The 15,532-nt window shown below is 46.7% G+C and overlaps 1 protein-coding gene across 11 annotated transcripts in view; it reads right to left on the reverse strand.

Moving 5' to 3' along the window:
* LOC137430990 (phospholemman) overlaps positions 1-15,532 on the reverse strand; it is a 105,079-nt gene that overhangs the window by 13,918 nt on the left and 75,629 nt on the right. For 4 of the 11 annotated variants that reach the window (XM_068121821.2, XM_078781304.1, XM_078781303.1 and 1 more), the window contains exon 4: positions 8,049-8,129. The exons of the other annotated variants lie outside the window; for them this stretch is intronic. In XM_068121821.2, coding sequence (XP_067977922.1) covers positions 8,049-8,129 — 81 coding nt within the window. The remainder of the gene's footprint in view (positions 1-8,048; positions 8,130-15,532) is intronic. 11 annotated transcript variants of the gene reach the window in all.

Here is a 15,532-nt window from a genome sequence, read left to right on the forward strand (position 1 = left end):
CGCTCCTCTGCAAAGTTGGTGTGCTCGTACAAAAAAAATTCTCAAAACAACATAATACTTCTGCTGCCTCCAGATGGATTTTAACCCACAGCATCTAGGTGGGGGTTGTGACAGTGAGAGGTGGGGTCCATGTCCTAGCCACACATTATTAAACCTACAACATTCAGAAAATGAACCATCAAAAACAACAAATAGCAAATAATAGGTTACCAAGTCACTTTGTTTTAGAAAACAATGTTTTAGTTTAACTATAAACAAATAATATGATATGGATGATAATAATTTCCTTCATCTCCAGCCTGCTCACCTTCTTGCCCAGCCTCTGAATTCCCCCATACTCCTCTTTATCCCCTTAGCTCTATATACACCACCACCCCAACTCCGTTCCAGCCATTCTGTTGCATAAACGACATCCCGGCCGAATAGCAAGAATGTCATGGCCTAGTGGCTAGAATAATGGACTGTACCTCCCCTAACCCCAACCAAGATGCTATGGGTTCAAATCCAACTGAGGGGAGCAGTATCAAGGACTTGGATTCTGTGCTTCTCGAAACAAGCCGCGAGTTTGTGGAGTAGGTTGTAGACAGCAACCGCCCGGGGTAGTACTACCTTCCTGACTTAGGAGCGTTAAAGTGGTGCCCAGAACCATCTTACATTCTCCATGTCAGGATTGCTGGTCTTACTTTCTGTCTCACTCACACTACAGCTACCCGGGCTAGCTTCAATCTCTTTCTCGCAAACAAACACCATGCACTTTTCCTCATACACTTTTCTTCTCTTTTATTTAAGGCCTGGCCTCGATGAGGCTTATATAGTCCGTGCCAGGAGCCTCCAACATTTTAAAAAATAAAAAAAAATTCTAATTTGACAAAGCTCCTCAGGTGGATATCCAGGAGGATATCAGTCAATGAAAACCCAGCTGGCTCATTAATGACCCTTAAGGGAGGGTTTTATCTGCCCATTCCACCTGGTTAGGTCTACATCTGACGCCGGTCCACACTTTGCGAATAACTCTTCGATACCCTCAGAGCAACTTGGGTGGGCACCAAAATGCCGACGACGAAAAGGCAGCGCCACATCAAATGGCGGCAGCAGTGACGGGTTGCTAACTGGTCCACCACGAACCCTTCATCTCCATGACACAGTGCATGAAGATATGACCAACCATGTTCAGCTTCCCTTAACTGGATATCACATAAACAGTTAAACAGAACACACCTCGTGAAAGTCCATTCCGGGTTATATTTAGTTATTTTTATTAATTTATTTTCTATTATAAATTGGGGTTTTTTTCACACGTTAAGTTAATTTTCACTGCAGATCCAAATTCCAATTTTTATCCTTTCCAAAGATCCGTCCTTTCAGGTTTTATTTCCTCCGGTTTTATTTTCCTTGCCTTTTCAATCCAGACAAAATGGCAGGCAATTTTTGCGCATTCCTCCTGAGCTCTCATTGTCGCCACTTACATCATAGGCCACAGCCTCCGATAACATCCAGTAAGTGGAACAGTTATTGCAAAAAGCCATTATGATGCTGAACTATCAAGTACAACCGGCTAGCTAGACCTCGTAATTCATTCTGCTTGCCAAGGTAAAGTGATGGCACAGAATCCAAAATGCAACGCACAACCGCCAACAATTCCGATAGCGAATAAATAGCAATGTGAGTTACCTTTCAATGGCCCATCTGACCTGTGAAATGGTTGCCAACCTATGGTGTTTGGCCATGCTCTGTCCTTTTCAAATACTGAGCACCAAGCAAGGAAGCAGCATGCTCCATGAAGAAAATATATTTGGTAGGACTCAAAGCCTGGTGTGTTGGCTTAGCGGTTAGGGTGCCGGCTTGGGATCCTAGGATCCTGGGTTCGAATCCCGGTCGATCGCTGAATTAACGCCAGGGGGGTTGACTCAGCCTGTCATCCTTCCGAGGTCGGCAAATTGAGTAACAGCTTGCTGGGATGAATGATCCCGGTGTGTACCCCGGTTTAGAATAGGTACACCGTATCCCTGCGCATCGTAAGAGCGTGACCAAGGGTTGGTGCCAGGAAGGGCATCCGGCCATAAAAACATTGCCTCAAACAGGGAACCATGATTGTCATGGGGCCCGCAAGGCTAACCCCCACTCTAGCGGGGAAAATGGCCTTAAAACGATCATTCATTCATTCATTCATATTTGGTAGGACTCAGCCGGGGTTTGAACTCCTAAATTCCCAGACCCGGAACAGACACTGTAACCATTACACCACCGAATCTGGTGAATAGCCTGGAGATTATACTAACAAATGGAGTGCAGGTCTGTGCTGCATGAAACCTGTTGCTATTCCTACCTTAGCAGCAGAAGCACCTGTGGGCAGACATGACGATGCTTCTTTGGCATGCCAGATAAAGGTCCTTAGGTTTGTGATCGGTTCAGGCACAGGACCATGTTGTGTCTGCTTGCAATAACTTTCCACTGTCAAGCAAAGTACTGTATTTTGGGGAATTGGTGTTGGCTAAATGGTGAAGGTAGCTGTCTTGAGATCTTAGGGTCCTGAGTTTGAGCCCCTGTCATTCCGCTGAATAACACTAGGTGGGTTGACACAGCCGAGGTCGTGCAAAATGAGTACGAGAGGACGGGATCTGATTGCATCAGCGGCATCCACTCCCCCAGAAAAATGATGCAACCAGCAGTCACAGGTTGCACAGGAACCACCACCACTTTTGGAAAATGTTGACCACCTCCTGAGCTGCAGGTGGGACAGCCAGCTTAAAGTTACCGTGCAGAGAACGGCATGCCCATAAATGCAGCGTCTCGTGCTGCAATTACACCAGGATGGCAGTTTTATTTGGAATCTACTTAATTGGGCATCAAACTCAAGTCATGACCTCACGGCTCATTTCTGATCGACAACTACCTTGAGACATCACGCTAGAGTTATAACGCTCTCACTACACGGCAACTTAAAGTGGAGATGTAAAGAAAGCAAAATGTCTATAACGGTACATCCATCCCTCGATTTACGGAATATTGACGTTCTTGGAAAGTGGTAGATAAAGAGAAGTTCCGTATATCGAATCCTTTTTCCCAATGACTTCCTGATATAATTGGAGATGCGTTCCTGCAGAATATATTTTGGCCTCAACATGGAAGAAAATCGAGCGAAGTTCCGTATATCGAATCCTTTTTCCCAATGACTTCCTGATATAATTGGAAATGCGTTCCTGCAGAATATATTTTGGCCTCAACATGGAAGAAAATCGAGCGAAGTTCCGTATATCGAATCCTTTTTCCCAATGACTTCCTGATATAATTGGCAATGCGTTCCTGCAAATATATTTTGGCCTCAACATGGAAGAAAATCAAGCGAAGTTCCGTATATCGAATCCTTTTTACCAATGACTTCCTGGTATAATTGGCGATGCGTTCCTGCAGAATATATTTTGGCCTCAACATGGAAGAAAAACGAGCGAAGTTCCGTATATCGAATCCTTTTTCCCAATGACTTCCTGATATAATTGGAAATGCGTTCCTGCAGAATATATTTTGGCCTCAACATGGAAGAAAAACGAGCGAAGTTCCGTATATCGAATCCTTTTTCCCAATGACTTCCTGATATAATTGGCAATGCGTTCCTGCAAATATATTTTGGCCTCAACATGGAAGAAAATCAAGCGAAGTTCCGTATATCGAATCCTTTTTACCAATGACTTCCTGGTATAATTGGCGATGCGTTCCTGCAGAATATATTTTGGCCTCAACATGGAAGAAAATCAAGCGAAGTTCCGTATATCGAATCCTTTTTCCCAATGACTTCCTGATATAATTGGAGATGCGTTCCTGCAGAATATATTTTGGCCTCAAGATGGAAGAAAATCAAGCGAAGTGTGATATATCGAATCCTTTTTATAATAATAATAATACATTTATTTTATATAGCGCTTTTCAAGAAGCCCAAAGGCGCTTTGACAGAGTACAAAAAAACAAGTGCAAAAAGACAAAAAATCAATTGGTAAATAATCAAAGCGAAAGGAAGGAGAAGAGATAGTCAGGGGTTAAATGCTGTGGGTTAAATGTTGAATGCAGTGTTGAACAGGTGGGTCTTGAGTGATGTTTTGAATGTGGTGAGTGAGGAGGAGTCTCTGATGGTGTGAGGTAGTGAGTTCCAGAGGGTGGGAGCAGCGATGGAGAAGGCCCTGTCCACCCAGGATCTGAATTTGGTCCGGATGGGGGGGGTGGGGGTCAGGAGGTTGGTACCAGCAGAGCGGAGGTTGCGGGTGGGAGTGTGTCTGGAGAGGATGTCAGTCAGGTAGGATGGGGCCAGGTTATGGAGGGCTTTGTTGGTCAAGAGGAGGATTTTGTACTGGATTCTATGGGGGATGGAGAGCCGGTGAAGCTTATAAAGGACGGGGGTGATGTGGTCATGGGTCCGGGAATGGGTGAGTAGATGGGCAGCGGAGTCCTGAATGTATTGGAGTTTATTGGTGATTATTGAGGGTGAACCATAGAGGAGGCTGTTGCAGTAGTCCAGACGGGAGGTGATGAAGTCGTGGATGAGGGTTTCTGCAGCCGTGGAGGAGAGGGATGGACGGAGACGGGCGATGTTTTTCAGGTGAACGAAGGCTGTCTTTGTGATCTGTTTAGTGTATTTGTCGAAGGAGAGGGTTTGGTCAAAGATGATGCCAAGATTCCGGATGTGAGGGGAGGTGGATACTGGGAAACCGTCGATGTTGAGGGCAAAGTTATGGGTGGATGTGGTGAGCGTTTTTGGGCCAATGATGATTATTTCAGATTTATCATAGTTAAGTTTGAGGAAGTTGATTTGAAGCCAGGATTTTATTTCAGTGATGCAGTTTGTCAGGATAGAGTGGGTGGCGGTGGAGATGGACTTGGTGGAGATGAAAAGCTGGATGTCATCGGCGAAGCAGTGGAATTGGAGACCATGGCGGCGGATTAAGTGACCAAGGGTGACCAAGGTACAGGATGAAGAGGAGGGGGCCAAGAACTGAACCTTGGGGGACACTTTGGGGGAGGGGAGCAGTGGGGGATTTGCAGTTATTGATGGAGATGAACTGGCGTCTGTCAGAGAGGTATGATTTGATCCAAGAGAGGGCAGTGCCGGTAATGTTAAAGGTGGTTTCAAGTCGGGTGAGGAGGATGGTGTGATTGATGGTGTCAAAGGCGGCGCTGAGGTCGAGGAGGATGAGAATGTTGAGGTTGCCGGTGTCTGAGGAGAGGAGAAGGTCATTGGTGATTTTGAGGAGAGCAGTTTCGGTACTGTGGTTGGAGCGGAATCCGGATTGGAATGTTTCATACAGGTTATTGGCAGAGAGGTGATGTTTGAGTTGAGTGGCTACAGCGCGTTCCAAGTTCCAAGTTCCATTTCCCAATGACTTCCTTATATAATTGGAGATGCGTTCCTGCAGAATATATTTTGGCCTCAACATGGAAGAAAATCAAGCGAAGTTCAGTATATCAAATCCTTTTTCCCAATGACTTCCTGATATAATTGGAAATGCGTTCCTGCAGAATATATTTTGCCCTCAACATGGAAGAAAATCAAGCGAAGTTCCGTATATCGAATCCTTTTTCCCAATGACTTCCTGATATCATTGGAAATGCGTTCCTGCAGAATATATTTTGGCCTCAACATGGAAGAAAATCAAGCGAAGTTCCATATATCGAATCCTTTTTCCCAATGACTTCCTGATATAATTGGAAATGCGTTCCTGCAGAATATATTTTGGCCTCAACATGGAAGAAAATCAAGCGAAGTTCCGTATATCGAATCCTTTTTCCCAATGACTTCCTGATATAAATGGAGATGCGTTCCTGCAGAATATATTTTGGCCTCAACATGGAAGAAAATCAAGCGAAGTGCCATATATCGAATCCTTTTTCCCAATGGTTTCCTCATATAATTGGAGATGCGTTCCTGCAGAATATATTTTGGCCTCAACATGGAAGAAAATCAAGCGAAGTGCCATATATCGAATCCTTTTTCCCAATGACTTCCTCATATAATTGGAGATTGCGTTCCTGCAGAATATATTTTGGCCTCAACATGGAAGAAAAACAAATGAAGTTCCGTATATCGAATCCTTTTTCCCAATGACTTCCTGATATGATTGGAGATGCGTTCCTGCAGAATATATTTTGGCCTCAACATGGAAGAAAAACAAGCGAAGTTCCGTATATCGAATCCTTTTTCCCAATGACTTCCTTATATAATTGGAGATGCGTTCCTGCAGAATATATTTTGGCCTCAACATGGAAGAAAAACAAGTGAAGTTCCGTATATCGAATCCTTTTTCCCAATGACTTCCTTATATTATAATTGGAGATGCGTTCCTGCAGAATATATTTTGGCCTCAACATGGAAGAAAAACAAGCGAAGTTCCGTATATCGAATCCTTTTTCCCATTGACTTCCTCATATAATTGGAGATGCGTTCCTGCAGAATATATTTTGGCCTCAACATGGAAGAAAAACAAGTGAAGTTCCGTATATCAAATCCTTTTTCCCAATGACTTCCTTATATTATAATTGGAGATGCGTTCCTGCAGAATATATTTTGGCCTCAACATGGAAGAAAAACAAGTGAAGTTCCATATATCGAATCCTTTTTCCCAATGACTTCCTTATATTATAATTGGAGATGCGTTCCTGCAGAATATATTTTGGCCTCAACATGGAAGAAAATCAAGCGAAGTTCCGTATATCGAATCCTTTTTCCCAATGACTTCCTTATATAATTGGAGATGCGTTCCTGCAGAATATATTTTGGCCTCAACATGGAAGAAAAACAAGTGAAGTTCCGTATATCGAATCCTTTTTCCCAATGACTTCCTTATATTATAATTGGAGATGCGTTCCTGCAGAATATATTTTGGCCTCAACATGGAAGAAAAACAAGCGAAGTTCCGTATATCGAATCCTTTTTCCCATTGACTTCCTCATATAATTGGAGATGCGTTCCTGCAGAATATATTTTGGCCTCAACATGGAAGAAAAACAAGTGAAGTTCCGTATATCAAATCCTTTTTCCCAATGACTTCCTTATATTATAATTGGAGATGCGTTCCTGCAGAATATATTTTGGCCTCAACATGGAAGAAAAACAAGTGAAGTTCCGTATATCGAATCCTTTTTCCCAATGACTTCCTTATATTATAATTGGAGATGCGTTCCTGCAGAATATATTTTGTCCTCAACATGGAAGAAAAACAAGCGAAGTTCCGTATATCGAATCCTTTTTCCCAATGACTTCCTTATATTATAATTGGAGATGCGTTCCTGCAGAATATATTTTGGCCTCAACATGGAGAAAAAACAAGCGAAGTTCCGTATATCGAATCCTTTTTCCCAATGACTTCCTTATATTATAATTGGAGATGCGTTCCTGCAGAATATATTTTGGCCTCAACATGGAAGAAAAACAAGTGAAGTTCCGTATATCGAATCCTTTTTCCCAATGACTTCCTTATATTATAATTGGAGATGCGTTCCTGCAGAATATATTTTGTCCTCAACATGGAAGAAAAACAAGCGAAGTTCCGTATATCGAATCCTTTTTCCCAATGACTTCCTTATATTATAATTGGAGATGCGTTCCTGCAGAATATATTTTGGCCTCAACATGGAGGAAAAACAAGCGAAGTTCCGTATATCGAATCCTTTTTCCCAATGACTTCCTTATATTATAATTGGAGATGCGTTCCTGCAGAATATATTTTGGCCTCAACATGGAAGAAAAACAAGCGAAGTTCCGTATATCGAATCCTTTTTCCCAATGACTTCCTCATATGATTGGAGATGCGTTCCTGCAGAATATATTTTGGCCTCAACATGGAAGAAAATCAAGCGAAGTTCCATATATCGAATCCTTTTTCCCAATGACTTCCTGATATAATTGGAGATGCGTTCCTGCAGAATATATTTTGGCCTCAACATGGAAGAAAAACACTTGTGAATGCTGGAAATCTTTTTTAAGCAAATATTTAATGGAAATTCGATAATGCTATGATAAAATATTTACAGTAATACTCAAAATAAAAAATAAAAATACTTACCAGAATGTGCGTTCTTCATTGTGTGGGTTGGTGGTGTAGTGGGCTGTCGTGGTAAAATGGGAGTTGGTGGAGTGGGGTTTACTGGGAGGGAGAAGGAAGGGGCAGTAGGATCGTCTGTTAGAGAACTTGTTTTTACTTGGTTTTTATTATCACGTATTGTTACCACAAGACATAGCAAGTCCGAATGCTTTCGTGATTTGACTCAGTTTTTCGCGCGCTACAAACCGCCTGAACATATCTAGTTTTACTTCCAAGGGAATTGCTTTACAATCGATTTTTGCACTTCTCTTATTTTTTGCACTAATGGACTTTTTCCAGGCATCTTGACTCACTTTTACTGAAGTAAGAACCTCGAAAAAGGGTGAAATCCTGCACAGTACTAAGTGTGATCAACACAATAGACAGAAACAAAACAAACCAACCCTGAGTGGCACAAAAAGTGCGGGAAACCAGAGCAGTATGAGAAGCACGCACAAACGACCTGGAGCAGTACGAAAGGCACGCTAGGACAAACGAGAGACCATGTGTGCAATTCCCACTACACCCTCCCCCTCCCCCGTCCCCCCTAAAAGCCTGCCCTAGGCCTTCTCAAATAAAATAAATCCTTCACAGATTCTAAATTCCATTAAAGTGAATTTAATGCAACGTACAAATAATTGGTTCCCTAAATTAAAACAAAATTCTGTATATTGAGTCGCCATATAACGAGGGATGTATGTATTAAAAAACCCAGCTGGCTCGTGTGATATATATATATATATATATATATATATATATATATATATATATATATATTGTTGCGAATATGGAATTTGGCCTCCATATCCGCTTGTAAATATTCCCCTATTTTCTCCAATACTCCCCAACTTTCCCCAATCCCCCATTCCCTAGTCCCATTGCATGTAAATAACAATCAGTAGAGCCGACCTTCCCCTTATTCCCCCATTAAATGTCGTGCCCAGGTCCACCGCACCACACGTAGACAACTTTCGGACATCTTCCTAGTTATTCTTAATCTATGTCAGTTAAGGCCTCGTTTCCATTAATTATGACTCTTCGTTGCACCAGAATGTGATTATATGGCATCAGTAGTGAGTTTAGGACCTTTCCCATACCTCCTCCCATCTTCTTCCCCAAACAACAACAATAACAACAACTACAACAACAATTACAACTACAACTACGACTACAACAACAGAGGGGCGGGGAGTGTGCGTCCTCACACCGGCTCGGTTACCCGCCATGACCATGCGCTCCACGGCGTTACCCCGAAGGGGCTGGCTGTCAGCTCCTCGTCAGGGGCGGAGCCAGTAACCCCCCCACGCACCCAATGAGAAGCAACGTGCCGATTCCATCTGGGGCGGCGCTAACGAGCCGAGGGCGTGTCACTCCCCGCCGGATATACGCGGCCCCGCGCCGGATGTGACGTCAGATGCGCCTCAGCTTGGAGAGAGAAGCCACCGCCACCCCCAGCACGACGAGACCTCCCCGCATCTTTGGACCGGACCGGACCGTACTGTACCCTGCCCCGAGCCCAGGAGGACCTGGAGCCATCGATCCTGCCTTTCCTAGCCATCAAACCCCCGTGTGAGTCAGCCGTTGTCCCGTTTGTCTGTCGTCTGTCCGGGGTTAATATAAGAGTGTGTCTAAGTGCCTGTCTTTCTGCGATTATACCTCTAGCCCCTGTAATCTGACCTTTCCGTACGAATATAATCTCCTCCGGAGGTCTTGAGAATTGAAACATTGGTGTCGTATTGTGTTATTGTAATCCAGCCGGGTGTCTTCTTTTTCTTATTGAGCCAGCATCGCGCGACTAGTCAACGTTCGGGCACAATCGGGTAACTTGTGCAGACGTGGTCATACCATAAAACCGCTCGGTAAATAACATCCAAGCCACGTCTGTAACAATTGGTGTCTGGGAGTGAGATTCGAGGCCCGACCAAATTTTGAAAAAAAAAAAAAACGAATAGAGGAAAAAAAAAAAATTTGGTCAAAATTTGGAGCGGCCGAAATTCGTTTTGTTTTACAAAACCCGAATTTTGAAAGTCGCGCTATGGCGGATCAAGACGGCTGGGGTCCGGTAGGGGAGAGTGAAGCAGGGTCGGTCCAGGACCAAATTGAGACACGTGAGGAGAGCGAAACAGCGGGGGTAGCAGATTCGCAAAATAGCGTCGTCACGCACGAGGTAACGGGCGCGCGAAATGGCGCCTCGCAAGTAGCTACGGCGGCCGCACCCGCTGCACAAGTGGGAGGGATGGCCCAAATGCAGGCCCTCATGGAGCAATTTATGGCGCAAATGCAGGCGTCCCTCAACCTGCAGAAGGACGATATGAGGGCTAATAGTGAGCAAATGAGGGCTGATAGTAAGCGATTGGGTGAGCGATTGGAGGACCAAATGGGGGTAATGGGGAACCGGATGGATGCTCAGGGTGAGCGATTGGAGGGCCAAATGAGGGTTGATAGTGGGCGATTAGAGGGCCAAATGAGGGGTACCGGTGAGGGATTAGAAAAGAAATTTGAGGGGTTAGACAACGGGATAAAAGAGGTGAAACATGGGTTAGAGGGGGTAGAAAATAGAATGGCTGCCCAGGAGAATCAGATAGAGGGAGTGAAAAATGGGTTAGAGGGGTTAGAAAACAGTATGGAAGGCAAATTGAGGGACATGAGGGACCAAGCGGAAAGGGAAGTTAACCAAATGGGGCAGCAGATAGAGGGGGTCAGAATGGGGGTAGAAACCAAACTGGATGCTCACAGGGAGGAAATGGAGCAGATGAGGGTGGCATCTGGGCAGGAGATGCAAGTGATGGGAGAAGAGATCAGAAGAGGTGTGAGTGAGGAGGTCGGAGGAGTGCGCGAGGAGGTGAGGCACTGTAAGGAGCACATGGAGAAGGAGGTGAGAAAGGGGACTGTAAAGTTACAAGGGGGCATAGAGGTCCTGACGCAGGAGGTGGAGCAGCTGACGGTGGGACAAACGGAGTTAGTGGAGCAGGTTCAAAGGAACACTGCGGTATTAGGAGGTTTAAAAGCGACACAAAACGACATAAAAAACGACTTAATAGCGACAAAGAGGGAATGTCAGATGGTACGTGAGGGACTGACAACGAGGTTGGACGAGGTGATAGAGGTAATGGAGACGAAGGACCGGCAGGTGAGGACGCACCTGGAAACGGTCAAGGTAGCCTTAGAGGATGAGCTTGAGGAGACGTACCGGGGAATAAAAGAGGTGAAGCAGAAACTAGAAGAAGTGGAAGAAGGGATGAGCGAAATTAAGAAGCGACGGAGAGGGGATAACAAAGAGATAAAAGAGGAAGTAAAAGAATTGGTCCAAAGTCTGTGTTTGGATCGTGATGATGTGCTCATTAACCGGATGAGGGATTCGCAGGTGATGGAGGAGAAGCGAAGAGGAAGAGGACCCGGTGTAAGTGGTGACCAAAATGGTCGTGCGTATGATGCGCCAGGTGATTTAAGAGGCTTGGGGGTCGAGATAGACCCGGGTGTTCGTGAGAGGCCGTTGGTGAAGTGTGCGACAGGTCTGGTGTGCGAAAAAGGAGGTGTGCGAGAAAGTCCGACTCTGGGGTGTGTGAGGAAAAAGTGCGTGCCAAGGAGTGAGTGTGCTGGCGAGAGTGAGTCGGTCGTAACGCGTGTGCGAGGGGGCACATGGAAGCGCGGTGTGGTGAGTGTTACAGAGGGTGTGACGGGAGAGTGTGCGCAGGAGTGTGCGCGAGAAAGGTGTGTGACGGACAGGTGCATGAGGAAAGAGTGCGCTGTCAGAAGTAAGGAAGAGTGTCCACCTGTGGTGAGTGTTACAGAGGGTGTAACGGGAGAGTGTGCGCGAGAAAGGTGTGTGACGGACAGGTGCATGGAGAAAGAGTGTGCTGTCAAGAGTAAGGGTGAGTGCGCGGTCAAGAATGGAGGTGAGAGTAGTGAGAGTGACAAGGAGCGTGAGTTAGTTGTGACAGGTGAGCGAGGATGTACACCTGGGATGGAAGGATGCACACCTGGAATGGTAGAGCGTGAGTGGGAATGCACGCTGGAGTTGGTGGTGAGGCACATGGTTGGGTGTGCGAATGAGGGCACACCTGTGATTGTCACAGAGGAGGTGACCAAGGAGGGGGCGCGAAGAGGTGTTTTGGTGAGGTGTGCTACGAACGAATGTGTGCCAAAATGTTCGGTGGTCAGGTGTGTGACCAAGGCTGTGAGTGGAATGGGTGTACCTGGGTGTGTAAGGAAAGGTACGAGGAGAATGGGAACGGCTGCATGTATGAGCACGAAAGGGGTAGCGTATGCATGTAAGCCTGCAGGCGAGGCGTCGACGATAACCGGGTCAAAGGTTAGGTCGACTTTTAGCCGAATCGGGCCCTCGGTGCGTGCCGGGCTTCGCGTGCCGCGAGAACCAGCGGAGATCCGAGCCACGGCGGGTTCGAAAGGACCGCCGTGCGCGATCCACGCTGGGCCTCGCGTGGAGCGGCCGCGTCCGGGCTCCACTAGGCGGAGCGGGCAGGCCGATAGAAAGGGTCGTCATGGCGACCACTTCTTGGTGAGACGTGCCGGCAGGTCGAGATCGGGCAATTGGATGGCTCCACGCCGAGGGGGTGCGTGGGATCTCGGCCCGGGTAAGCCCCCGTCCCTGCCCCGAATGCCGGACGCATCCAGCCGCAGGCACAAAACAACCAGCATCCATTGCTTGGCTTTACGAAGCCGGGCTTTGGACAGGAATTGGCGCACCGAGAGGCAGTAGTGAGTAGACTGGGTGATGAGGTTAGTGTTTTGGACCCAAAATTAGAGAAAAACAAAATTTGATGATTGGCAAGGGATTGGCAGTAGTGATTGGCAGATGATGAGTAGTGATTGGCAAATTTTTGATTTGTTGAAATTTGATGTGCAAAATTGGTAGTGAGAGACCCCCGATGTGGTGGGATGGCAAATCCACCATCCTTCCCATGAGTGGGGGGCAAAGGAGCAATAGCTTATGGGGTGTATGGCAGTGAAAACTAGCCCAGGTGGGTTAGGATATTGTGTGTAGGGATCTAGAAGATGACATTAGGTAACGTTAAGATTAGTTAGTGACTGATACCTGTAGTGGGGACGCAGGTAGATTAGTGTGGATGATAATGACGTGGGAGCGCAATAGTTTAAAGGGACGACTGGGAAGCGCAAGTTTCAGAAGGGAGTAGTTAGCTGAGATGATGCCGTGTGTGTGAGGATGGAACAGGTGTGATTGCACAGGTGTGCAACTGGACAGGTGTGTGGAGCAGTGTGTGAGTAGTGAGTGTGTGGATCAGCGCGAATGCGCTTGGGGAGAGAAGGGTGCAGGTGGCACCAGGTGTGAGAGCACAGGTGTGCAAATACAGGTGTGTGGAGAGAGTTGGAGTAAGTGGTACGGAGTGGTGTGCATGGTGCGAAGGTGTGAATGGGGGAAGAGTGGACCCCCATCACGGATACCCGGGGCGGGTAGTGTAAGTGTTAGGTAGAGGGTACAGGTAAATTGTGGTTGGATATTGGCATTTGTGGTGCGGTTGCAGAATGGTGTTGTGGATGGGTGCATTAGTGTTGTGGAAATGGCTGGGCGTGTAGCCTGTTAGTGTGTGTAGTTGGTTGGGCACTCCACCACTGTGAGGATGTCGGCCAGGTGAGGCCGCAGGTGGGCTCTGGGAGCCGGTAGTTGTGAGTGGGTGCCTGAGGATCCCGGGTGTGGATCGGGCAGCCCAGTGCCAGAGAGGGCACCGAGTGGGGAGAGTGCCAGAGGGCCTTCCCCAGGTAGTTAGGTTAGGGCAAGGAGCAGGTAAGCTCGGAGGCAACTGCAGTGGGGGAGGTGTGCAGGTGGGTAGACCCACTGGGAGAGGTACACGCCGCAGCCCAGAAATTGTGCGAGGGCACCGGGAGATGAATCGGGGGAGTGAGACCCCAAATTGAAGAGCACCACAGTTTGGCCAATGGGAATTGGTTTTTAGAACCCATAGTGTAAGAGGGCCAATGGTTTGGCCGGAGAGAGACCCCGGGTAGTGTAAAGTTGTTAAAGTCATTTAGGAAATAGTTAGGATTGATGAACCTGTCGCACCATACGCAGCCACTTACCTGTGGTGATGATGATGACTCCACACCTGTGTTTTCTTTGTTTTGTTGCAGGAGATGAATCGCTGTGTGGATTTGTGAGACGCATCACGACGTGGATGAGACATTGGGGTGATTCCATCTCTCCCTCCTTAGGAGGGACTGATGATGAATTGGTAATGGCAAATTTTGATGAGAGTTGAAAATGGCAAATTTGATTGGTTAGGAGGGAGAGAAGACGAATTTGGTATATGGGAGGAACGGGGAAGACAGTAGGGATGTTTGTTGATTTGTAAAGTAGATGTTTATGGGTAGTGTTGTGTTTTGTGGATACAGTAAGGGGTAAGGGAGGGGCCATGTAGGTTACCTGGTGGGGGGGGGGGGGGGGCGTACGATAGGAACGTACCTGTCTCACCTGGTTCCCATGTGCCCCCAGTGTGCATCACCTTACATTGCGTGCACTTTTGCGCCCTTACCACCTTACTCACTTGTCTGCTTCTTTTGTCTCCCACCTCCGAGGATCTGGCTTTGGGGTAGAGAGAGAGGAGAGAGAGGTGCTGGCTGCGCAGTTGTGGGCCTGCACTTTCGCTGTTCGCTGCCTGGATCGATACACCATATGGACCGCAATGTTTGTGGCCACCCACAATGGACCGCAGTTCGTTTGCGGCCAAGCACCACCCGGGGATGGACCTATGGGTCAACGTGGCACCTATGCCATACAGGTGAACCATTTTTAGTTGCCACCAAGTGCACCACAAGAAGAGCAAGAGACACCTGCAGGGTTAGGGGTTGTCGAATTTATTTTTATTCCAATGAACAATGGTGACTGCACCGATTGGTGGTGGGGTGGTGCTTTTGATGCTCGGGAGGGGTGCTCTGCACGTTATTAAAGGCCGTTGGCCACAGAGCACTCGTGGGTTGGTGTATCGATGCTGGCAAGCGCGCTCTCTCTATGCATAACATCTGCATGTGTTCCTCCAAAAACAGGTCCTGGATCGTAGTGTAGATATCAGCGTAATCTTGTAAATAATGCTCCCTACCGGCTGTATGTTTAGTTTGAGAATTCTTTCCGGATTCGGTTATCCTGTGGGTGTGTTTCTGTGAGGAGAAGGGTGCAACGTCGCAGGGGGACATATTTACTCATTTGTGAATATCTGTAAAACTGTCGCACTCAGGGTAGAGTTAATAGTAGAGGGAACTACATTGCGTGCCACACTAAAGTAGGTAAAAATTTATCGGGTCGGGACGCCCCGAGGGTAGAGAAGGGTGCAATGTTGCGAATATGGAATTTGGCCTCCATATCCGCTTGTAAATATTCCCCTATTTTCTCCAATACTCCCCAACTTTCCCCAATCCCCCATTCCCTAGTCCCATTGCATGTAAATAACAATCAGTAGAGCCGACCTTCCCCTTATTCCCCCATTAAATGTCGT

The sequence above is a fragment of the Myxine glutinosa genome, chromosome 7 (assembly GCF_964187855.1).
Source record: "Myxine glutinosa chromosome 7, kmMyxGlut1.1, whole genome shotgun sequence".
Lineage (NCBI taxonomy): Eukaryota > Metazoa > Chordata > Myxini > Myxiniformes > Myxinidae > Myxine > Myxine glutinosa.